Source organism: Chamaea fasciata, unplaced genomic scaffold, assembly GCF_029207755.1.
Source record: "Chamaea fasciata isolate MVZ Bird 193981 ecotype frontalis unplaced genomic scaffold, bChaFas1.0.hap1 SCAF_28, whole genome shotgun sequence".
NCBI lineage: Eukaryota > Metazoa > Chordata > Aves > Passeriformes > Sylviidae > Chamaea > Chamaea fasciata.
The window spans coordinates 3,256,424-3,278,239 of NW_027094113.1; the positions used below are offsets into that span (position 1 = coordinate 3,256,424).

The following is a 21,816-nucleotide window of genomic DNA, read 5'->3' on the forward strand; positions in this document are numbered from 1 at the left end:
CTCTTAAAGGGGCAGGTCCGACGGGGGGGCTCGGAGTCCCGCCCCCGCCCCGCCCCGCCCCATCTCATCCCATCCCATCCCGCCCCATCTCATCCCATCCCGCCCCATCTCATCCCATCCCATCCCATCCCATCCCATCCCACCCTTGGGTGACACCGCCTTGCCCATCCCACCCTTGGGAGCCTCACGGCTCTTCGAAACGCAGAATTTCGGCCAAAAAGGTGGATCCCTTCCCGGACAGGCACGTCCCATCCTGTCCCTTTGGCACTGTTCATTACTCATCTATCAACCGCACATCTATTAACCCCGCAGCCCGTTCCCGGCTCCCGCTCCTCCCCCTGGGACACGCAGCATCCCGCCCCACCACGCTGGCACTCCAGGGGTCTCACCCAGGTCTGTAGCAGCTCGCAGCCCCCAGGCAGAGAGAGACCCGCCTGAGCCCTGACAAGGCGCCTGAAGCAGAGATCGGCTCCTGTTTATGTAGAAAGGGTTTGTTTGTTTGTTTGTTTTTAATAAAAGGTTTCAGTCTGAGAGCATCTGCATTAAAAACCGCACGGGAGGGGAGATGTCGATGGGCACCAGCTGCACTCAGACACCGCCCTGGTGCAGGATGCGACTGCTGGAGTCAGCCTTGGCTCCAGCCCCGACGATCAGGTTGCTGCAGTGCTGGGCGTGCCAGGTGTGCCGGCTGTGCCAGGTGTGCCAGCTCCCGGCCCAGCCCTGCAGCCATCACCGTGGCCTTGAAAACTTGGTCCCTACAAGTTCTGCTAAAAGGGCATTTCCAGCATTTAGAGATCACAGCAGAGCGTAAACCTATGAGCACACACACATTCACTCTCAAACGCACACTCACAATCCCGAGACCACGCAGTGGCTCCCAGATGTGGTTCCCCCATGTCCCGCTGACCCCAATCCCTCTCCTCCACAGGGCTGAGGAGGGTCCTGCCAGCACAGGAATGAGCAGCAGAGGCAGGGTGGGCGGCCACTCCCGCTCCTTGCTGAGGGATCCAGGGGCATCGCAGGGGTGTGTGGTGGGTGCTGGGTGCCTTAGAGGTGACACAGTCCACTCCCAGGTGCTGGAACATCTGTCACCTTCCTGCTGCCCCATGGTCTTGGGGCGCCTGGGGGAACCCTCTGGGCTCCTCTCAGAAACAGGGTCTTTATTTCCTTGCTCAGAAAAATAGATTCATTTCCAAAGTTAAAAAAGTTTTAAAGGAGGGAATGATGGAAGTGGAGGCTGGAATGTGGCTGGCAGTGGGGCTGTACATGAGATGGTGCGGGTGGGGCTGAGCCACACCGCTCAGTAGCTCTCCTCCTCCTCACGGTAGTAGTGATACCCGGGGGGGTCCCCGCTCTGGTCACCAGCAGCATTGGCCACCTCGCCCTGGCTGCCCTGTGGGCAGTACTTGGGGTCGTAGATCTGGCGGCCAAGGCCAAAGACCTGCCCGCTCTGGTTGGCGCCCTGGTTGGAGCCCATCTGCAGCGACATGGAGGAGTTGTCACACTTCTCTGTCCCCATCTTGGCATCATAGATATGCCTCCTCGTGCCAGGAGCTGTCATGCCCACCTGGAAGGAAGACAGGATGGAGCAGGGCTCAGCTGTGGTCGCCCCATCCCTCCCCAGCCACGGTGTGGGGGCTCACCTGACTGGCACACTTGTTGGTGCCCATCTGGAGGCTGATGGTGGAGTGGTCCATGGGTGGCAGGATCTGATTTTTGGGGTCATAGAGGTGCCTCCGGGTGCCATAGGCCGTCATGCCGGACTGACTGGCACACTTGTTTGTGCCCATCTGACAAAGGAGTCTGGTGAGTGTGTGCTGCCCCACGTGTGCCTCTTCTCCCCCTGTCCCTGTCCCCCCCACCATGGGGGGCACAGCCAGTGCTCCCAAACCCATCTCATGCTCCCAGCCACTGAGTGCTGGACACAGAACCAAGATGGTCCCAGATCCCAAGGATACTTGAGGCACCTCATGCCTCAGGTCCCTCCAGCAGCTCTTGGAGCTGTTACAGTGCTGAGAATTTGACATAACTGGGCACCCTTTGCCCAGCCCCCCACACATGGGACTCTGTGGAGCAGCCCACCTGCAGCCCGATCACACACTGCCCAGCCTTCATCTTGGCCTCGTCGAAATTCCTCTGCTGCTTTTCTGAGTACTTCACGCCAATGTCCACCCCGCTCTGCAGCCCCTTCGTCTTGGCCTGCCAGGAGTGGCTTGTGAGGAAGGACAGGGGTCCCAAACCCCCCACCCACTCCCTGCACAGGGAGAGCTGTGGGGTCCCACAGGCACCACCCCAAATGGGGGGTGCCCATGGGGCTGCAGCCCCTCCCAAGCTGCTCTTCTCCCCCGTGCTCACCATTCCTGCCAGTGCCAGCAGCGACACCTGCACCTGTGTCAGGTTCCCGCTCTCAAAAAGGTCATTGGCTTCAAAGAGGTCCACGGGGTTCATGCCGTAGCTGGCCATGGCCTTGATGAAGTTGGAGAGGTTCTCAAGCTGTGGAGAGGTAGAAGGGTGAGCCCTGGCAGGTGAGAGCAGAGGAATAGCAGGTGGGTGGCAGCAGAGCTGCACCTACCTGGTGCCAGTTCTGAGCCGAGCGGTTGATCTTCCTCACCGAGTTGGGCTGCAGCTTGTTCATGAGCCTGGAGGGAGGAAGGGAGACAAGACGCTGTGGCAGGATGAAACCTCAAGGGGCTGCAGGGCATAGGTTCCTTTCTGGAAGGTCCAGCCCAGGTCCCCTCCATGTGAGGCAAATTTCCCCCCCCGGTCCCTGTTTGTCCTCAGGGCTCTCCCCCAGGCACAGAAGCCTTGGGGGTGACTCTGGCAGGTTCCACTGGCAAGGATTCAGCCCACCCTTCCCACCACAAGGGCTGGTGAGGGTCCCCGGGAGGTTTGGTGTCCCCCATCTCCACAGAGCTGGGGCAGGGGCCGGGGGCCATGCTCAGGACCGCCCCAGGACTCACTCGCAGAGGATCACCCCGTCCTTCAGCCCCTTCTGGAAGTCGGGTCCGATCTGTTTTCCTGTGACGCTCTCGATCCATGTCCGCAGCTCAGCCTCCTTCTGTGGATCATACTTCTGGGCAAGCTGGGGGGGCAATGGGGGGACAGCTCAGGCAGGGCCTCAGCGTGCATCCCAAAACCCTCATGGGGACAGTTCCCCCCTCCCTGGCATGGGAATGGGGACAGGAGCACGAGGATGATGCTGCCAGCAGAAACAGCATCTTCTGAACCATTCCAAAAGTATGAGAAGGAACTTCTCATGGGGTTTGGAGCAAGTGCCCCCCCAGATCTGTCCCTCTCTGTCCCCTGGAGCCCGTGGGAGCTCAGCTCTGAGCCCCGGGGGTCCTGGCCACAAGATGCTCTCCCTTTCCCTTCCGGCAAGGCCCAACCTCCGCCACAGATTCCTCGGTCACCGCGGCTATGCCAGGAATGTGGACGCCTCCTCCCAAATGGAGACCAGCTGCCAGGGCCGGCAGCATCTCCGGCAGCGTCGTCTCGGCCCTGGCCCACAAAGAAAGGGAAAGTTCTCCTGGCCTGGGGACAGAAGGGCCTGGAAACCCTCAGTGTTGTCCTGCCCCAGCCCAGCACCTCTGATGCTCAGCTGGCACCTGGGGGTGGGCCCCAGGGCAGCCACCAACCTCTCGCCCATCCTGTCCCTTCCTGGTCCCGTTATGTGCTGAGGCCATGAGTCCCCAGGGATCCTTGACACAGAGAGACACTGGGATGGGCACAGTCCAGCCCTGCTTTGTGGCAGAGAGACACTCCAGTCCCAAATGGAAGCTCAACCGATGCAGGACACAGATCACCCTCATGACACCCTGTGTGTCCTGGTTGTGGGATTCTACAGTCCCACCAGCTGATTTTCTGGAGTGTGAGCAGCTGAAGCCAGTTCCTCTTCCCTCCCCATGGCCATCTTGAGGATTTCCCAGGGCATGGGGGGGTGCACAGCGCACCAGTCCCAGAGAGATCCCGCCACAGCTCAGTCTGCAAGGGCTTGCACAGACTGGGAGCACGTCACTGGTTTAACTGGTTCCCAGTCGGTGATGTCACCTCCATCAGACACACCACCTCCATCAGACACACCGGGGTAGTCAGACTGGCTCATGTCTTGCTGAATCAACACGAGGCACCAAGAGCACGTGGCGGTGCGGCCCTGGCTCGTGTCACCCTCTCAACTGGGGCAGCCCAGCCCCAGGCAGGCCAGGGCCCGTCCGTTTCCCGTTACGAAATGCAAATCCCCTGCGAGGCCAGGTAAGGAGCGACCAGCCGCAGCCACCATGTGGCTGGGCGCCACGGCCATGGCAACCACGCGCCTGTCACCACTTGCCCCTTCTCCTGCCTCCACTGGCCCCGTCCAGGTGTCCCTGGGCAGAACACATTCAAAACACTGGCCACCTGCCCCGGGGTGACCATGGCTCAATCTCTGCTCGCCTGGGGCCGGGCACAGCCACCGACCACCCAGGGTTGTTGTGTCTCCTGCGCTCCCGCCGGCCGGGCAGGACCCCCGTGCGCTGTCGAGGGGGCAGGAAGGTGCCGGCAGCTGCCTGCACCCCACGCCACCCGGATCCCTCCTAGGGGTGCAAACAGCTCAGCCGGAGGCTCCTATCCCTCTTTCCCCTTCCGGCCCCGCGGCATTTCGGCGGGAGAGTCACCGGGGCCAAAAGCCGCATCCCCAGAGACGGCCGCGGGGACGCTGCCAGGTCTGAGCATCCCGCAGAGCGATGTGGAGCTGCGGAGAAGCAGAAAGCGGAGAAGCTTCGTGGAGCTGGTCCGGAGCCGTGGGAGACCGAGGCGATCGCCCCCAGCCCTGTCTGTGACGGGAAGGGTGTCCCGCGGTTTGCCAGGGGCAGCCGGAGCCGCAGCGGCCACCGCACGAGAGACACGCAGACCCGGTCCCCCAAGACACCTCCCTGGGACCCTCTACGCAAGCTCAGGGCACCCCGAGAGTGGGAGCCCAGCTTCGGTACCCCCAGCCCGCAGAGACCTCGGTACAATGGGTGCTTCAGTTCCGCATCCTCCCGGGAAGCCCCGGACTTCCATCTTCCCGGAATCCTCCAACTTCTCAACTCTTGGCCGGCTCCGCATTCTTGGGGCATACCGAAAAAACCCCACCTCTCCAGAACTCGGGATGCAACCGGGACGCCTCAGCAGCACCGGGATGCTCGGCTCTCCCGGGCCTCCAGCAGCACAGGCAGCCGCAGCGCCCGGTGGTCCCGGTATCCCCCAGCCCCCTCTACACCCCCGTCCGGTGGTCCCGGTACCGCCCGGCCCCCGCCGCGGCTCACCCGGTTCTTGACTTCGGCGGAGAGGCCGTAGGACGGGCCCTTGTTGAACTGGCAGCTGCTCATGGCGGGGAACAGAGCCGGTACCGGAGCGGGGAGCGGGCAACGGGGCCGGTACCGGAGCGGGCTCGGGCGGGGCGGGGGCGGGCTCCGGCCCGGCCCCCCCGCGTTGATTGGACGGGGCGAAATGTCCAAATAAGGGCAGGAGCGGCCGGATCGAGGGGAGGGTCCCGAACCCCGACATTGGGACCCGGGGAGCAGGGGGAGGCACCGGGAGTGGGGGGAGCCCGGGGCCGGGACTGGAGCCGTCCTGGGCACACGGGCACAGGGCACACACACGCCTATGGGCACGCGCACACAGAGACAGACGGGCACACGCGTGTGCATCCCGGTACACGGGTGTGGGTGCCCCGGCCCGAGGGCATGCATTGTGCACACACACACACAAACGCACACAACACACACACACGCACCCCTCGACCCACGGGCGCTACCTTGCACACGCACACGCACTCACACATTCACTCACTAACGCGTTAACTCATTCACGAGTTCACTCACACGCACCCGCGGTCACGCACCCGCGGTCACACACACGCAGAGCACGCGTACGCCTTCCCTCGTCCCCGCACCTCACGGACCTCCACCCATCCCCGACCCCGTCCCGCTCCCCTTGCCCCTCCCTCTGCCATACCCGTGTCCCCACGGGGCCGGCATAAGTTCCACGCGAGACGGCCCGACCCGCCCCAGCCCCGCGGGGAGGTCCCGGGATGAAGCGGGGGGGACACCATCACCCCCCGACTGCCCGCGGGGCTGGCAGCCGGCCCGAGCCGCCCGTGGGCAGCGGCCGGAGGTCCCCACGCAGCAGCCGGCCCGGCCCGGCCCTCATCAGGGGTTTATCCGATGTCCCCCAGATAATCCCGTTGTGAGGTCTCGATGCCCCGTGGGTGGGAGAGTCACGGGTGGGACTGTGGGGGGGGATGGGGGACAAGGGGCAGGGCTGTCACCCCAGAGGGCTGGTCCCAGTATCTACACCAAGCCCACAGAAGGGCAGAGGTGGGAGCATCCCACGAGTGGGAGCCCAGAGCCCCCCATCCCACTCACCCCCACACCTGGGGCCTCCAGAGGGATGGAGCTTGTCCTCCCTGGATGGATGGACACCCCCAAACAGGGCAAAATCTCGAGGGTGGGAGTGCCACGGGGAACAGCACTGCTCCCACAGAGTGGGGCTCAGCCCCCCACCCCTCTGTAAGCCCTGGGCTGCAGCAGTGACACCCTCTCAAACGTCCCCACAAGTGCCGGGGTCCCGCTGCCCCCTGTGACCCCGCAGGGCAGCCAGGGTGCCCCCGGCCCGGCCTCGCGCCTGGGTGCGCGTTCGGCTTTTCCTGTTTCAGGTCGGGCTACGAAGCCGATGAGGAAACGAGGCGGCGTCACACGCGCCCTCCTGACACTGCGCCCCGCGAATGTGACCGGCGCCGTGAGGAACCGGCGCGGCGGCCGGGCCGAGCGAGGGGCTGAGGGCAGCGGCTCGGCCCCCTGGGAACGATGTTCTCCCGGAAGAAGCGGGAGCTGATAAAAACCCCTTCCATCTCCAAGAAGAGCCGGGCGGGAAGCCCCGTCCCACAGACCCTGCCGGTGAGTGTCCCCCCCCATATCCCTGGTACGGTGGGGGTTGTAGGGGCAACAGCACCCACGGAACTGCTGGGTAGAGCCTCAGGGTGGCAATGGGGCCCTGCATACGTCCAGGAGGTCTGTGAAGAGGAGGGAAGCGAGAAAGAACCCTCCTCACGGGGCTGGGGCGGCGGGGGGAAATTTTGTTCAGATGAAGGGGACGGAGCAGCCGCCGAGGGTGGCGGGAGGGCAGGAAGGGAAGGGAGGAAACGGGGGGGGCTGTGACCGACGGTTTGGGAAGGACAGAGAGACTCACAAACATCCCTGGGGACCGGGATGGGAGCGGGGCCATCGCAGGCTCGGCCAGCCCCGGTGCCTCGGCTCTGCCAGATATTTATTTATTGACGTGTGGACACCCCGGGGCCGGAGGGGCCAGGAGGAAACGCTACCGGCCGGGGCTCCCCGGCACACCCCGGACTGCCCACCTCGCGCCTGCGCCCCAGTCCCGGTGCGTGGGGCGAGACCGGGCTGGCATGATGCGGCCGGCGGCGACCCGGAGCCCACCCGCGGCTCCTTAGCAGGGGACACCCATCCCCATCCCCGTCCCGACTCCCCGGGAGAGGGGCCTATGGGTGGCGGCCAGCGGGATGCTTGGCCGGGCTGCAGGCAAGAAAAGCTACAGCCCCTTGGCGGCGGCGGGCAGAGCCCACCCGCCCCAGCGCTCCCTGGACTCGCTGCCCCGCACGCCCGCCGTGAGGCTGACGGTACGGCCGGGGGGCACCCCGGGCACCCGGAGGGAGGGATGGGGGGCGCCGGGGCCGCTGCAACCCGGGAGGAGCGAGACAAGGCTGGGGTGGCCCCAAGGCGTTTTGGGGTGGAGATCGTTCTGCCTCATTGCAGCCCCGTGGTGGTCTGGCCCCCCGTGGGGATGGGCTCCCCCGTTCGCCCTCGCCCACGGAAGCCTCGTGCTCTCAGCGCTCCGTGTCTGCGCCGCCGCTGCCAAAAAACACTTCCGGGCAGCGCCCGGCCAGGGATGCTCAGACCCCGCGCGTTCGTGTCACAGCGGGTGCTGGGGGTCACTGGTGGGAGCTGCTGGGGGGGCCTGAGGGGCTCCAGTGTCCCCTCCCCAGCCCAAGGACTCTCGCTGGGTATGTGGCTCTCAAGCCATGCACAGCTCTGAGCAGTTCTGGTAGCGGCCCCTCTCTCAGTGCAATTTTAGCTCTAGAAATCTGGGGCTTCCTCCATCTGTAAAACACCTGCAAAGCCCCCCCAAAACAGCCTGGGAGGTGTCCCTGTCTCTGCTTCCTCCCCCAGCATGGGAGCAGCTGAAAAAGAGGAAGAGACATGCGGGCCGGATCCTGCTGCCATTTTGAAGTGTTGGGGTCTCCAGCCCCCTGGGACGGGCAGCCCCATCACGGTGGGTGCTGGGGTGGACAAGCAGTGCCACCCACACCGTCACTGTGTGCCCCTCACGACAAACACGGACCCGTAGGAGATGGCAGGGACTGATGGCGGCAGCCAGGCGAGTGCCCAGACCCTGCCCACTCTCCCAAGACAGTCTCCGAAGGGGATCCCTACCCGGGGAAACTGAGGCACGGCACAGCTGGAGGGTCTGGCACCAGCCCCCCCAAGGCAACAGTTTATTCCCCAAGGATGGTGGCATGGGGGGTCCTGGGGTGCTTCCCTCCCTGCCATGCTGGCTGTGCCCTCACACACCCCCTTGCTCCCCAGGACCTCTCCCGCAAGGATTGCCTGGAGGCCCCGGGCTCCAGCGTGGGGGAGCTGCCCGCCGCCAGTGCCAAGCTCAGCAGCAGCCCCAGCGCCGTGGGCACCCTGAAGCGCCCCACCAGCCTGAGCCGCCATGCCAGCGCCGCCGGCTTCTCCCTGCCCGCCGCCTCCCGCGCCGTGCCCAAGGGCCACAAGACCATGTCCCACAGCCCCATGGAGGGCGGGGACGGGCCCTTCATCGACCCCGAGGACATCTCCCAGCTGCTGGCGGACGTCGCCCGCTTCGCCGATGCCCTGGAGAAGCTGCGGGATATGGTGCTGCGTGACGGTGAGTGCCCACCCCGTGCCAAACATCACAGCACCCTGGGACAGACCCAGCCGTGGGTGGGGGTCTTTGCCTGGTCCAGAGGACACCAGGACCCCCAGGGGACCGTGCAGCCGCAGTCAGAGGTGGTGGGTGAGTGGAACTCGGAGCCAGGATAACGTGGCTTCCTGCCGCGAGCTATTTTAATCTGCCCATTTTCCTGTTTACAGCCCGGCGGTGCCAGCCGCCTGCCAGGGCCCCCCGAACCCCGCGGCGTGCCGGCCACGGCCCCCCAGCCCACCGGGGTGGCCAGCAGGAGGGGCTGGGTGGTCTGCAGGCTCACGAGCAGCTCTCCTTGCCTGAGGGGACACAGGGAATGCATCGATCCTGTGGTCTGGGGGTGTATGACACCACGTTGTCAGTCCTGGTTTTGAAGAAACCCCTTCCCAACCCTGAGCTGGGGGCTGGGGAGGGGGTGTTGCCTGGCTGGGCAGCGGATGTTGATCCCCCATCCCAGTGCTTCCGTGAGGGACGTTCCTCACTTCCTAACCAGGCTGTCAGTCCCCAGCCCTAGCCCTGCACTGTGGGGTCCTGGCCAGACCCCTGGGCTGGCAACTGGAGCCCACGGAAGGGAGGGTCCTGTGGGGAGAACCTGTGGCATGCAGCAAGCCTGGCTGGACCAGGCCCATCCCTCTCGGCTGGGAGCGTCCATCTGGCAGGAGGGAGGGAAGGAAATGGAGGAAATTCCCAAACTGCTTTCAAGGGAAAAAGTTACTACGAAGGAAAAAATGCCTCAAAGGTCAGACTGCCCCCCCCGGCCAGCACCAGGCTGGGCAGGAGATAGCATGGCTGTGGGGAGGTGCTGGACAAGCAGGATTTGACCATGCCGTCCTGGGAAGCCCCGAGGCCAGGGGGGTTTGCTGTGTGGTGTGGGAGATGGCAGGTCCCTGCCTGGGACGTGGCTGGCAGGGGGTGGCTGAGAGGTAAACAGTGGAGGGACACAGGGCAGGGACACAGGGCAGGGATGTGGGACAAGGATAGAGCATCTCAGCCCCCCTCTCTTGCAGACCCCAAGGAATCCCAGCGGCCACTGGCCCACGAGTGCCTGGGTGAAACCCTGCGCATCCTGCGCCAGCTCATCAACAAGTACCCACTGCTCAACACCCTGGAGACCCTGACGGCTGCTGGGACCCTCATCTCCAAAGTCAAGGGTGAGCCAGTGGGGCTGGGAACTCTGTCCCGCTCCCCTCCTGCCCCACAGTGGGATGGGGGGAATTGGGGAGCCCATGGAAAGGCTGCCAGGAGTGGAGCTGCCCCATGGACTGGTGGAGAGGGTGAAAGCACCGTCCACCTCTTGGTGTGGTTCAGCTTTAAGGGTGATGTAGTGTTCGGAAATGACAGATCCTGCCTGGGGGTTTCCAGGCACAGCCGCAGGAAAAACACTGAAATAATCAGATCCTGCTCCTGGCAGCCTCTCGTGTTTATGGAGTGGGGTCCAGGAGGTCAGATCCCAGCTGGGCACCACGTCCCACCGCTGTCACCCACGGGGAGGGTGTGGCTGCACCTACCACAGGCACAGCACAACTTTCTGAAACAGCCATGGCTTCCTGAGCACCCAACAGCAAAGGAAGGGGACAGGATCGCAGGAGGGCTGCCGTGAGGCTGGGCCCACACGGGGGTGGGAGGGAGTGGGCTTGAAGCAGACCCCTCCCCACCCCAAGGAGCTGATCCAGGGTCTGCCCAGGAGCCCTGGCCGCTGGTGTCCCATGGTGTGGGAGCCTGCCAAGCACTGTTGGCCCTGGTTTCTGCTGGTGGTGGTGGTTTCTCATTTGATTGCGGGAAAGAGCCCTCCTGGAGGAGTTCATCCTGTTTGGAGAGGGGTCTGGAGGAGCCGTGAGGCAGGGCAGGCAGTGGAACAGGTCCAGCAGCACTTTTCCAGCAGCCCTGAGTAACGGGAATAAACAGAAACACGAGCCAAAGGATGCTCTCAGGAACGTCAGTCCTGGGAAGAAGGAGGGGGAAACTACTGTGCGGGAAAAATCCATCATCCATAGGGATGATCCTTCCCACTGCTCCCTTGATTCACCCCAGCCCCTTCCCCAGCCCTAAAGCCCCACCTGGTACCAGCATGAAGTGGCACGTTTTTCTGCTGAGACAGGGACAGCTGCTTGTGGCAACAGAGCTCCCACATTTCCTCACTTCCAGGCTTCCACTACGAATCCAACAATGAGACGGACAGGCGGGAGTTCGAGAAGGCCGTGGAGACCATCGCCGTGTCCTTCAGCAGCACGTAAGGGAGTTTGGGCAGCCATCCCCTGGGGACAGCCTGTGTCACTGTTCCTGTGCTGAACCCAGCCATGCTCCTCTCCCCGTAGGGTGTCCGAGTTCCTCATGGGGGAGGTGGACAGCAGCACCATCCTCTCCATCCCACCCAGCGACCAGAACCAGGTGAGCGATGCCTGGATACCTGGACGCTCCCATCACATGGGGCTCAGGATCACAAAGGGCTCTGGCTGCTCCCCTCAGCTCTGGTGTGAGCCCAGAGCAGGGTGTTGCTCCAGTGACAGTTCCATTAACTCCTGGGCACAGCCTGGGCACAGCTGACTCCCAGCAGTGGCCAAAAGGCTCCAGCAGCTCCAGCTTCCAACCATCTGCCAGCCCCTCCAGCTGCTCCCCATCCTCTTGGCTGACCAGTTCCCCTTCTTTTCCAATTCCCAAAGACTATGGAGAGCCTCTACGGGGGGTCTCCTGGGCCTGGAGGAGATGGAGTGCCCTTGAGCATGGACAGCTACGACACAGGTAGGCAGGATGAGTCTGGGTGCAGGGTTTGGGGTCTGTGCAGGAACCGGCACCTTCCCCATCATCGCTGCCATCCTGAGCCACACCTGACTCCTCAGCTGGGGAAAGGCAGCAGAGCTGGTGGCACCGGGGCTGGCACAGAGCTGGGGGGGTTTGCACTGGAAGCTCACAGGGTGTCCATCCCTCCACAGCCTGTCCTCCAGCTGAGGAAGTGGATGTGATGCTGCAGCGCTGTGAGGGAGGCGTGGACGCTGCCCTCCAGTACGCCAAAACCATCTCCAAGTACATGAAGGACCTGATCGGATACCTGGAGAAAAGGACCACACTGGGTGAGTGGGGGGACAGCAGGTGGGTCCCTTCTGGAGCAGGGCTGAGCTACGGGACAGGCTGAGGTCCCTCCTGGAGGAGGCTGATGCTGCCAGGGCAGTGGGAACCTCACTCAAGTTCCTGATTAATTTTTCAAACGGAGATTGGGTTCCACCAGGGAAATCCCGGTGTATCATGTGTCTTTTCACTTTCAACCTTTTCCTTCCAGAGATAGACTTTGCCAAAACACTCCAGAAGATGGCAAACAGCTGCAAGCAAATAATCAGTCAGGAGGTAAGTCCCCAAGTACCTGAAGCCCCCAGTGCCAGGCTGGACTGGGAGCCAGCAGCTCTGGAGAGCCCATTCCATGTGCCCCAGCTTGAGAGGACATGGGGGCACCTCTCCAGAGCTCTACCTGGAGAAATTCAGGATATTCAGCCTTACTTTGCCTCTGGCTCTTCCTCCCTGAAGAATGCATCTCCTTGGGCTCACGCTGGGGGCTGGGGCTCAGGGAGATGTGTTTTCCCTCTCCCCAGACCAACATGCCTTTCCTGTCCATCTATCTGCTGGCTCTGGAGCAGGACACAGAGCATGGGACCACAGTTCTGCAGGCAGCCATCACCCTGCAGCAACAAACCTTACTCCAGGTGAGGGGACAGAAGGTCCTTCCTGGGGCTGGAAGTCCTGGTGTTGCAGAGGTGCCTCTTCTTTAGCTCAGTCCAGAGGGGAAACTGCATCCAGCACAATCCAGGCTGTGGATTTCCATCCTTGGCACGAACCAGTGTCTGTGACCTGTCCTGGGAGTGATAGTGACCACCACAGGGCATTTCTCCATGCAAAGTCTTGGTGAGGGCAGGGCAGGAGTGCTCAGCTCATCATGGGGCTGTTTCTCCCCATGCAGCCACTGATGGTGAGACGCCTGGAACATGAGAAACGCAGGAAGGAGATCAAGGAGCAGTGGCACCGGGCACAGAGGAAACTGGTGAGTGACTGGGTTTGTGTTCCCAACTACAGCCTGGAGCAACTTGTGACAGCTCCTCTGAGGGTGCTGGGCACCCTGCCCTTCTCCTGCAACTGTGTTGGGTGCCTCTCCTGGCTGGGGGGCCCTGGCAGAAGCTGGTGACACCCTTGCTGGGCTCCATCCTCACCCTGGCTCTCCCTCTGGCAGCAAGAGGCGGAGGGGAACCTGCGCAAGGCCAAGCAGACGTACATTCAGCGCAGCGAGGAGCACGACAAGGCCAAGTACATGACAGTGAAGGCAGAGGAGGAGCAGCAAAACACGAGCAGCAGCATCACCACCAAAACCCTGGACAAGAAGAGGCGGCTGGAAGAGGAAGCCAAGAACAAGGTAAGAGGGTGACGGCTCTGGAGGGGCTTCCATGCTCCTACTGTCCCCTGAGCCACATGGGGTGAAGTGATCCTCAGGAATGTCTGGACAAACGGGCTCTAAGGGGCTGTTCTTACTCTCCTCACCTCTGAGCTGTTCCCATCCCTTGCTCTCCCGACTCTCAGGCAGAAGAGGCCATGGCCACGTATCGCACCTGTGTGGCCGATGCAAACACGCAGAAGCAGGAGCTGGAGGACACCAAGGTGAACTCCCTGCGGCAGATCCATGAAGTGATCAAACAGACCGACCAAGTCATCAAGTCGGTGAGTTAGGGCTGGGCTGGGGTGTCCCCCAGGGCAGGAGGTGGCTGTGCCCTGCTCTGGAGAGCTCAGAGTTGCCTTCCAGCAGGGCTGCCCCTATTCCAGAGGGCGTTTAGGTGGATGCAGAGCTCCCCTCTCCCTCTTGCTCAGAAAAGCGCCGCTTTTGCGCTCCTGATTTCCCACCTAACCTGGCGTTCCTCCTGTGCCAGCCCGCCAAGCTCACATTTGTCCCTCTCCACGTCACTTTTAGGCCACCATCTCCTTCTACCAGCTCATGCACATGCAGACAGCACCACAGCCTGTGAACTACCAGACTCTGTGTGAGAGCAGCAAGCTGTACGACCCGGGCCAGCAGTACGCGTCCTACGTCCGGCAGCTGCAGCGCGGCGACGAGCCCGACGTCCAGTATGACTTCGAGCCCTACGTGTCCCACAACGCCTGGTAAGGGAGGAGAGGGTTCACTCCTGGGTAATGCTCCAGTTCAGTCGTGTTCCCTTCGTTATCTCCTGCCACCCACGCTCTCCTGCAGGAGCCAGGATGCTTTCAGCATTCCTGAAGGCGGCTCCTGCTGGGAACGCTGGGGCTGGACCAGCTGGGAATTGCTCGCTTATCCTTCAGAGGATGAGACAGGCTGTTGAGTGTTTAGGAGACTGTGATTCCCGAGACTGGTGGATGGCAGCCATGGATAAAGTCTCCGAGTGTCCTTCCTTCCCATCCATGTTCCCTGTTCCCCTCCAGGTCTCCCTTTACTCGGTCACGGAAGGGCAGCTTCAATGCCAGCGAGTTCTCGAGTGCAGAGGGGGCTGGGGCTGCCTCGGAGGGAGCAGCGGGAGCCAAGGAGTTGCCAAGTGGAGCCGGAGGGGCTGAGAGAAGAGGTGAGTCTGGAGCCCCAGAGTTCTGCATCACCTGCCCCGTGTCCCCCCCAAGGAGGAGCAGAGTGGGACCCCCAGGGTATGAGGGGCTTTGCTGGCAGCAGCGGAATGGGCTGGGAGCCTCACAAACTGGATTTACTGAAGGACACTAAATCAGATCCGTGGCATTTTGCTCCCTAACAAACCACTGCCCATCTTCCCATCTCCCCTTTCCTTGCTGGGTGCCACTGGAGGCACCAAACCCCACCAGCAGCTTCCCAAAGTCATCCCAGTTTCTCCTGGCATCCAGGCTGTTCTCCAGCCATTCCCTCCCAAACACAGACAGCAATCCCAACGGACCGTGTGTTCTCTCTGCAGGTGGGAGGGGACACCAGGTCCATAAATCCTGGCCAACCTCTGTCGCTGATGCTGACAGCAGCCTGGATTCCAATGCAGGTAGATATGGGAGCAGCCCAGGAGCCCCTCCCAGCACAGCCAATCTAAACCCAGAGCTTCCCAGTTAGGCAGGACCATCCCCTGTTCCACCTGCCTTGTGAGAACACTGTTGTAAATGGCCGTGCTGAGCCCAGTCTCCAGTGGGATGGGGTGGGATTTGATGGGATGGGGTGAGCTCTCAGAAGAGAAGCAGCTTGGCAGATGACTGACTGCCCTGTGGGTTTTCCTTGGACAGGTGAATTCAGCCACAAGCTCCAGCGGCTGTCATCCAACGGTGCCACGTGCTCCAGTGAGGAGCTGGAGGAGAAGGACGGGACCACCACTCCCTTTGAGCAGAGTAGGTGACAGCGTGGGAGGGGACAGTGCTGCTGCCACACCCCCCCCACGGCTGAGCTCCCTGCAGGCTGCTTTTCCCAAATTCAGTAGTTCTGCGGGCAAACCCAACAGTTGCTGGAGGTTCCTGATAGTGTCCCCAGCAAGCCCTGCCTTTCCTGAGGGGTGAGCCCTGCTCAGAGCGGTGACAGTGACAGTCCTGGTCAAGCTGTGCCTGACCTCACATTTCCTTTTCTGTAGGCATCAACGGGATCACCCCAGAGCTGGCAGCTCCCACGGGGCCCTTCCGGAATGTTGGCTTGTCCAAGGCTGCCCAGACCCATCGGCTGAGGAAGCTCCGTGCCCCTTCCAAATGTCGGGAGTGCAACAGCTACGTGTACTTCCAGGGAGCCGAGTGCGAGGAGGTGAGCTGGGAGAACGGGGAGTGGAACCCAGCTCTGACCGTGGTCAGGAGGACATTTCACCTGTGGGGAGGGTTCCAGGTGGAAAACAATGCCTTCCCTTGGTGCTGCAGCATCCCCAAGGCATTTTTCTTGTCTCCCACCATGCTCTGAGCAGTGCCTGGTGTCTCTGTGGCTGCCCCCCACCTCCACATGTTCCCCTCTCTCTTCCAGTGCTACCTGGCCTGCCACAAGAAGTGCCTGGAGACCTTGGCCATCCAGTGTGGGCACAAGAAGCTCCAAGGAAAGCTGCAGCTCTTTGGGCAGGACTTCACGAAGGCGTCTCAGGGCAGCCCGGATGGGATCCCCTTCATCGTCAAGAAATGCATTTCAGAGATTGAGAAGCGGGCCCTGAAAACAAAGGTGACTGACGCTTCCCTCTCCTCCTCCTCAGCTGGCTGAGCTGCAGGCCCTTGGAAGGATCCTCTGGAAAAACAACAGCCTCGACTTCAGATTTCCACAGGGCAGGGAGCCAGGGATGAGCTTGGCTCAGATATCCCAAACTCTGCCTTTGGAAAATCACCTCTCCTGTCTCCTGCTTTCCTATGAAGCAGGAATGACTGAGCTGGAAGGAGATATCCCAAAATGACTTCCCAGAGGGATTTCCCGCTCCAAAAGGAGAGGGAGCACACAGGTTACTGTCCCATGCAAACATGAAGAGGAACTTCTCCCTTCATTCCAGCTCCGCTTTTCTCTCTTTCACAGGGCATCTACCGAGTTAACGGTGTCAAGACCCGCGTGGAGAAGCTTTGCCAGGCCTTTGAGAATGGGAAGGAGCTAGTGGAGCTGTCCCAGGCCTCCCCCCATGACATCAGCAACGTCCTGAAGCTCTACCTGAGACAGGTGAGGTGCTGGCGGTGCCTTATGGTGGGGGAAGGAGGGGAGTGGGGCAGAGGAACCAACCTGGCAGGAGGAGTTCTGCACAAATTGGGCTCGGTGACTGGGTGGATGGGGAGGGAGGAGTCCTTCCTGGGGGCGGGGGTGGGGAGTGGGGAGGGTTGGCCTTGGAGATGGGGCCACGGTGACCCCCCCCAGCTCATCCCACACGGCGTCACTGCGGTCACAGCCGCAGAACAGTGACATAACCAAGCACCAAACAAGGAGCGCTCCACCCCTTCCACTTAGGGAACTGGCTACCCAAAAAGGGAAGGGACCAGCACAGGTCACCCTGCAGGGCATGAGTCACATCCCCATGAGGTGGGCTCTACCCCTGGAGGCATCCTGGGGTGGGCTCAGTGGGGTCTCTGCCCCTCGGGTCACTTTGAAGTGGGCTCAGAGGGATCTCTACCCCTGAGGTCACCTTGAGGTGGGCTCAGTAGGGTTCCTGCCCCTGGGGTCGCCCTGGGGTGGGCTCAGAGGGGTCTCTGCCCCTGGGGTCACCCTGGGGTGGGCCCAGTGGGGTCTCTGCCCCTCGGGTCACCTTGGAGTGGGCTCAGAGGGGTCTCTGCCCCTGGGGTCACCCTGGGGTGGGCTCAATAAGGTCTCTGCCTCTCAGGCCACCCCAGGGTGTGCTCAGCCCCAGCGCTCCTCACCCAGCACCCAAACTTGTCGTTGCAAACAGTGTCACCCACATCCTCCAACAGCCACCACCGCAAGGCAGGAGCACAGCGGAAGCTGCTTCTGCAGAAGCTGCTTCTGCCTTGCAGGCAGCTGTGGGTTAACTCTTTGTGCTGCTTTTTTCTGTAACCCCCTGGAAGGGCAGCTCGGTGTTACCTCACAGGGATGTCCTTGGGCTCCTGCACATCAGGAGTCAAGGACTCTGAGTGGCCTCCGTGGTTTCTCCAAAGAGAAGCGGAGTGGAAAGAGAGGGGGGAACCAGTGCTGAGCCCCAACCTGACCCCTTGCTGCAGAGAAAAGGGTTAAACTCCTATAAAGGGGTGGATGGAGGGAACCTGCTCTGCTGTGAGGCGGCCTGTCCCCAAAACATCCGCTGAGGCCCCTCTGAAAACATCCCCAGCCATGTGGAACACCCAGCAGTCAACACCAGCTCTGTCTGCTTCACACAAACTTCAAAGTAGTTTCCCCCGCCGCAGCCCCACCTCTGCTGCAGGCTGTGCCCTGCACATCCTGTGCCCTTACATCCTGCCTCCCCCACCCAGAACAACCCATCCCCGTCGTCTTCCCAGCCAGCCCATGTCTGCTGGGGAACCTCCAGCTGTGCCCACTCCAGCCAGGGATTTTCCAGGAAAAAAAAGGGAATCCCTGCACCTCAACCCAGCAGGGAGCACCCATGGGAGGATCAAACACTGCTTTTGGCTTGAACTTCACCAGTGCTCCTTGGCCAGGGCTAATGAGGCTGGATTGACATGCTCCAGGAGATGGATAAATAAATATCACCTCCGGCGAGAGGTTTGAGGCACTGCAGGTCACAGACTCTGCACCTGGAATGGATGGAATTCTGAAATGGATGTTAAAAATGCTCCAAGCCCTCTCCAAGCTGGCCTCAAGCACTTCCAGGGGTGTTTCCTCACTGTAGAAATGCCCCAGGTGTCGCCAGCTCAGCAGCTCGGCACGGGTCCAGGTCTGATGGAGGTGGGAGCTGCTCCCAGAACCGGGATCATCTTTCTTCCTCTTCCTCATCTCTTCCTCTTCTCTTCTCCCTGCAGTTGCCAGAGCCCCTCATGCCCTTCAGGCTGTACAACGAGCTGATGGGGCTGGCCAAGGAGAGCCTGCAGGGCGGAGAGGCCAAGGGCCGCAGCGGGAAGGGCGGCCCCGAGCTGGTGGACAGAGGAGCTGACACCGACCAGGTGGTGCTGAGCCTGGTGCTGAAGCTGAGGGAGCTGCTGAAGGAGCTCCCCTCTGAGAACATGGCCACGCTCCAGTACCTCCTGCAGCACCTGAGGAGGTGAGAGGGGCATGGCCAGAGCCTGCGTGGCTGCTGGGCACCTTCCCTTTCTCCCCTGGGGTGGGGAGGTGAGTGCAGTCTCCTCACTGGGGTCAGGAGGAAGGTCCGTGGTTGCAGCTGCTTCTCTCCCCATCCTGAGGCTCAGGTGCTCCAGCCCAGCATCTCCCCCAGCCCTGCCCATCCACCCCTCTCCCTCCTTGTTCTCACAAGCTGCTCTTCCCCGTCCCACCCAGGATCATGGAAGTGGAACAGGACAACAAGATGACCTCAGGCAACCTGGGCATCGTCTTTGGGCCAACGCTGATGCGCCCCAGGCCCACGGATGCCACGATTTCCTTGTCCTCGCTGGTGGATTATCCCCACCAAGCTCGGATCATTGAGGCACTCATCGTCTTCTACCCCACCATCTTCGAGCACAAGGACCTGGCACTGGTCGAGCCCAGCAGACGCGGCTCAGGCAGCACAGAGGAGGTGGCCAGTGGTGCTGAGCGGGTAGGAATCCCCAGGGAGGGGGAGCCCTCAGGTTCATGTTCCATGAACCTTCCCTGGAGTCAACTCCCAGGGAGTGAGAACTCTCCTCTGTGCCCTCACCACTGTCCTTGTTCCCTCCCAGGCCCATGAAGGCTCCCAGTCTGTGGCTCCTCTTGGCACCAGCCCCTACCTGGAGCTGCCTTCGGAGAAAGGGAATTTGGCTTTCAGCGCTGACTCACTCGCAGGTCAGTGAGAGGCTCTGGGGTTCCTGGTGGGTGCACGTCCCTTGGGAGGCACGGAGGGCACACAGACCCATCCCCTACCCCAGGGACTCTGTCTTTGCTGGATGAAGCTCCTGCTGATGCCACAGTGCTAGGCTGGAGGGTGGCACAGAACTCCTCTGTCCCACAGAGTCCGGTGACCGCTCCGTGGACTCTGACTCGGAGCTGGAGGATGGTGGGGAGCCACGGAAACACCTGGCCAAGCAGGGGAGTGAGACCAGCACGGAGGAGGTTCCTTTCTACGACGAAGGGAGCGAGGGGCTGCAGAGCTGGAGCTGCAGCGTGGGCCAGTCGGATGCAGAGGGCTCTGCTCCCCGCTGCTGCAGCCCTGGGGACGAGCAAAGCGACGTGGAGGAACAACCTGAGAGCCGCAGCCCAGGCACAAACCAGCCTGGCAGCCCTCGGGGCCAGGGCAGCCACGAGCTGCAGCCCCGGCTCATCTAAGCCACTATGGACACTGGGATGGACAAAGGGGCAAATCCCAGAGGCTGCCCAGATGCTGGAAATTGTCATGTGGAGGGGTGGAAGGGACACGTGGCAGTTCAGGGAGGGTTTGGTGTGTCAGCTGCAGGCAAGTCCTGCCTGATTCCTGGCTGGAGCTTTCACATAATACCCGAGCCCCTTGGTGCCCCACCAGGGAACGGGGTCACAGCCTGCTGGGACCCCTGGCTCAGCCAGAGCCATGAAGGACCTTGCCTGGGAGGAAGCTGAGTCTGGACAGACCCTCCACTTGTTCAGGATTGGGAAGGAACCCAGGGCTGTGCCTGTGTCAGGTGTATAATTTTTGCCGTGCTCCTGAATCCCACACCTGTGCCAGGAGATTGAGGTTGGATGAGTCAAAGGACCTGGTCATCCCTGATGGCTGAGGCTGGAAGGGAGCCAAGGATGCCAGGGGTGACACGAGGACAACAATCGCTCAAGATGGGCAGGAGAATGGCACCACAGGGACAGACAGAACTGGACGCAGCTCTGGGACACAGCCAGAGCGGCCCTGGGGTTGGGGTGAAGCCCCTGCACCATCTCACCCCAAGCCAGGCTCGGCTTTGGGGCTGTGCCATCTGCCAGGATCTCAGGGGATGTCCCGCACTGACGCCTGACTGAATAGAGTTCAGGATGGATTTCCTACCCCAAAACCTCAGCACTGTGTGGTTCTGGCCCAGCTGACGGCATCTGCATTGCTGCTTGGATTGACAGGCATTTATATTGGTGGCCATTTTCCTTCTTGGCAGGAGCCATGCAAGGAGCAGCCACAGGCTGTGGACAGCGTCAGGGCAGATTTGCCTGGCTGCTGTGTCCTGAGCCCTGCTGAGCTCTCAGGGTAGATTGTACAGTCATTTCATCTCCAAAAAACTGCACTGCAAGTCTAGGTCTACCTCCTGCTCTTGGAACTGGGCAAAGGGCATGGAGCTTTCCCCATGGGGAAGTGCTTTTTCCTCCTCTTTAGGGCCACCACAGGCTGGATCCAGCCCCAGCAAATATAATCTTGAGCTTCTTTTTCTGTAAAGATATAAACCAATCATTCAACATGACTCCACTACCTCTGCTGCCAAAAGGACTACAGCCAAAGTGGTTTTGCTATTTTTTAAAGCTAGGAGACTTTCCTGCACTGAGGCACAGAGATAGAAGTGGAGTTTTAGCTTGGAATAAGCTGAGAACGTTTCTCTTTGTTCTCCTGCTTGTGGGAGACAGACCAGGTGGTGTTGGGGGTGTCTCAGACACCTTGGTACTGCAGAACCGAGCAATGGACGGGAGGTTTGAGCCCTCTGAAGTCGATGGAGAACCCATCTCAGCAAAGGTACATAAACCCAGGGTAACTCACAGGTTTGGAACTGAGCCAGGGAAGAGCTGGAGACACCCAGGGATTTGTTGTGCCCTCCAGCTCTTCCACAGGATAGTTGGATTTTTCCAGGGCAGCAGGAGGATGTGGGAATGCTGCTGCCACGGCGGTACCGCGTGCGTGTGAGGATGATGAGGGTGAGTGTGAGTGAGAGAAGGGGCTAAAGCTGCACTTAAGCTTCCCACGGTGGCAGCTCCCTCCTGGTTGTGTTCATTCCGTGTTTGTCCAGATAGCCTGTGCTGCTGGATGATGCTGCTGTGCTCTGTTCACATTGACAAGCTTCCCAATAAAACAATAAACAGTGTGTTCTGACCTGTCTCTGTCCTGGAGATCAGGATCTTCCAGGCTCCTCCAGCAGCAGGAGGCCAAATCCAAGTGTTTCTGGCAGAAAACATGAAGTTTAAAGCTCCCCAGATTCCTGGGATGGATTCAAATGAGTGAAACTGGGGGTGATGGCCTGCTCTCCATCACAGTGTCCAAACACCAGGGTCCCAAAAACGGGACAGGGCAGGGATGAGGTAAATCTGAACTGCAGCTTCCAAACTGCCCAGGGCAGCTGGTAAAGACTGCAGGGCTCAGCCACGATGCAGTGCCAGCAGGAAGAGATTCCAAACATAATGAAAAACAT

General features: G+C 61.3%; 2 protein-coding genes across 4 annotated transcripts; one reads left to right on the forward strand and one right to left on the reverse strand.

Annotated features, from left to right (window-relative positions):
• Positions 1 to 1,147: 1,147 nt before the first annotated feature.
• On the reverse strand, positions 1,148 to 8,303 carry CNN2 (calponin 2). Of its 2 annotated transcripts, none has more exons than XM_066205870.1 (7): positions 8,156 to 8,303; positions 2,961 to 3,105; positions 2,573 to 2,639; positions 2,356 to 2,493; positions 2,083 to 2,199; positions 1,644 to 1,790; positions 1,148 to 1,567 (listed from the first exon to the last, which is right to left on the reverse strand). In XM_066205870.1, exons 1-7 carry the CDS (start codon positions 8,301 to 8,303, stop codon positions 1,301 to 1,303), a joined length of 1,029 nt encoding a protein of 342 aa, XP_066061967.1. In that variant the 3' UTR covers positions 1,148 to 1,300. The 2 variants fall into 2 exon arrangements, with proteins under 2 accessions (XP_066061967.1, XP_066061966.1); XM_066205869.1 differs by lacking the exon at positions 8,156 to 8,303 and adding an exon at positions 5,283 to 5,422 and having other exon boundaries at positions 2,961 to 3,082.
• Positions 6,457 to 21,492, forward strand: ARHGAP45 (Rho GTPase activating protein 45). Of its 2 annotated transcripts, XM_066205807.1 has the most exons (23): positions 6,457 to 6,914; positions 8,622 to 8,946; positions 9,990 to 10,133; positions 11,128 to 11,212; positions 11,298 to 11,370; positions 11,643 to 11,721; positions 11,913 to 12,050; positions 12,257 to 12,321; positions 12,564 to 12,674; positions 12,929 to 13,009; positions 13,196 to 13,375; positions 13,540 to 13,677; positions 13,925 to 14,115; positions 14,413 to 14,549; positions 14,904 to 14,981; positions 15,217 to 15,318; positions 15,555 to 15,718; positions 15,929 to 16,117; positions 16,460 to 16,597; positions 18,361 to 18,599; positions 18,833 to 19,091; positions 19,213 to 19,315; positions 19,482 to 21,492. In XM_066205807.1, the coding sequence occupies exons 1-23, from the start codon at positions 6,825 to 6,827 to the stop codon at positions 19,793 to 19,795; spliced, it is 3,423 nt and encodes a 1,140-aa protein (XP_066061904.1). In that variant the 5' UTR covers positions 6,457 to 6,824; the 3' UTR covers positions 19,796 to 21,492. The 2 variants fall into 2 exon arrangements, with proteins under 2 accessions (XP_066061904.1, XP_066061905.1); XM_066205808.1 differs by lacking the exon at positions 14,904 to 14,981.
• Positions 21,493 to 21,816: the final 324 nt, after the last annotated feature.

Coding starts and splice junctions, on each gene's coding strand:
- ARHGAP45 (XM_066205807.1), top strand. CDS start 6,825: ATGTTCTCCCGGAAGAAGCGGGAGCTGATAAAAACCCCTTCCATCTCC. Junction 13,376..13,539: donor AAGAGGAAGCCAAGAACAAG/GTAAGAGGGTGA, acceptor CCCGACTCTCAG/GCAGAAGAGGCCATGGCCAC. Junction 19,092..19,212: donor TGGCCAGTGGTGCTGAGCGG/GTAGGAATCCCC, acceptor GTTCCCTCCCAG/GCCCATGAAGGCTCCCAGTC.
- CNN2 (XM_066205870.1), bottom strand. CDS start 8,303: ATGGGGCTGCCCGTCCCAGGGGGCTGGAGACCCCAACACTTCAAAATG. Junction 2,640..2,960: donor GACGGGGTGATCCTCTGCGA/GTGAGTCCTGGG, acceptor TCCTCCCTCCAG/GCTCATGAACAAGCTGCAGC. Junction 1,791..2,082: donor AGTGTGTGATCGGGCTGCAG/GTGGGCTGCTCC, acceptor CTCCTTTGTCAG/ATGGGCACAAACAAGTGTGC.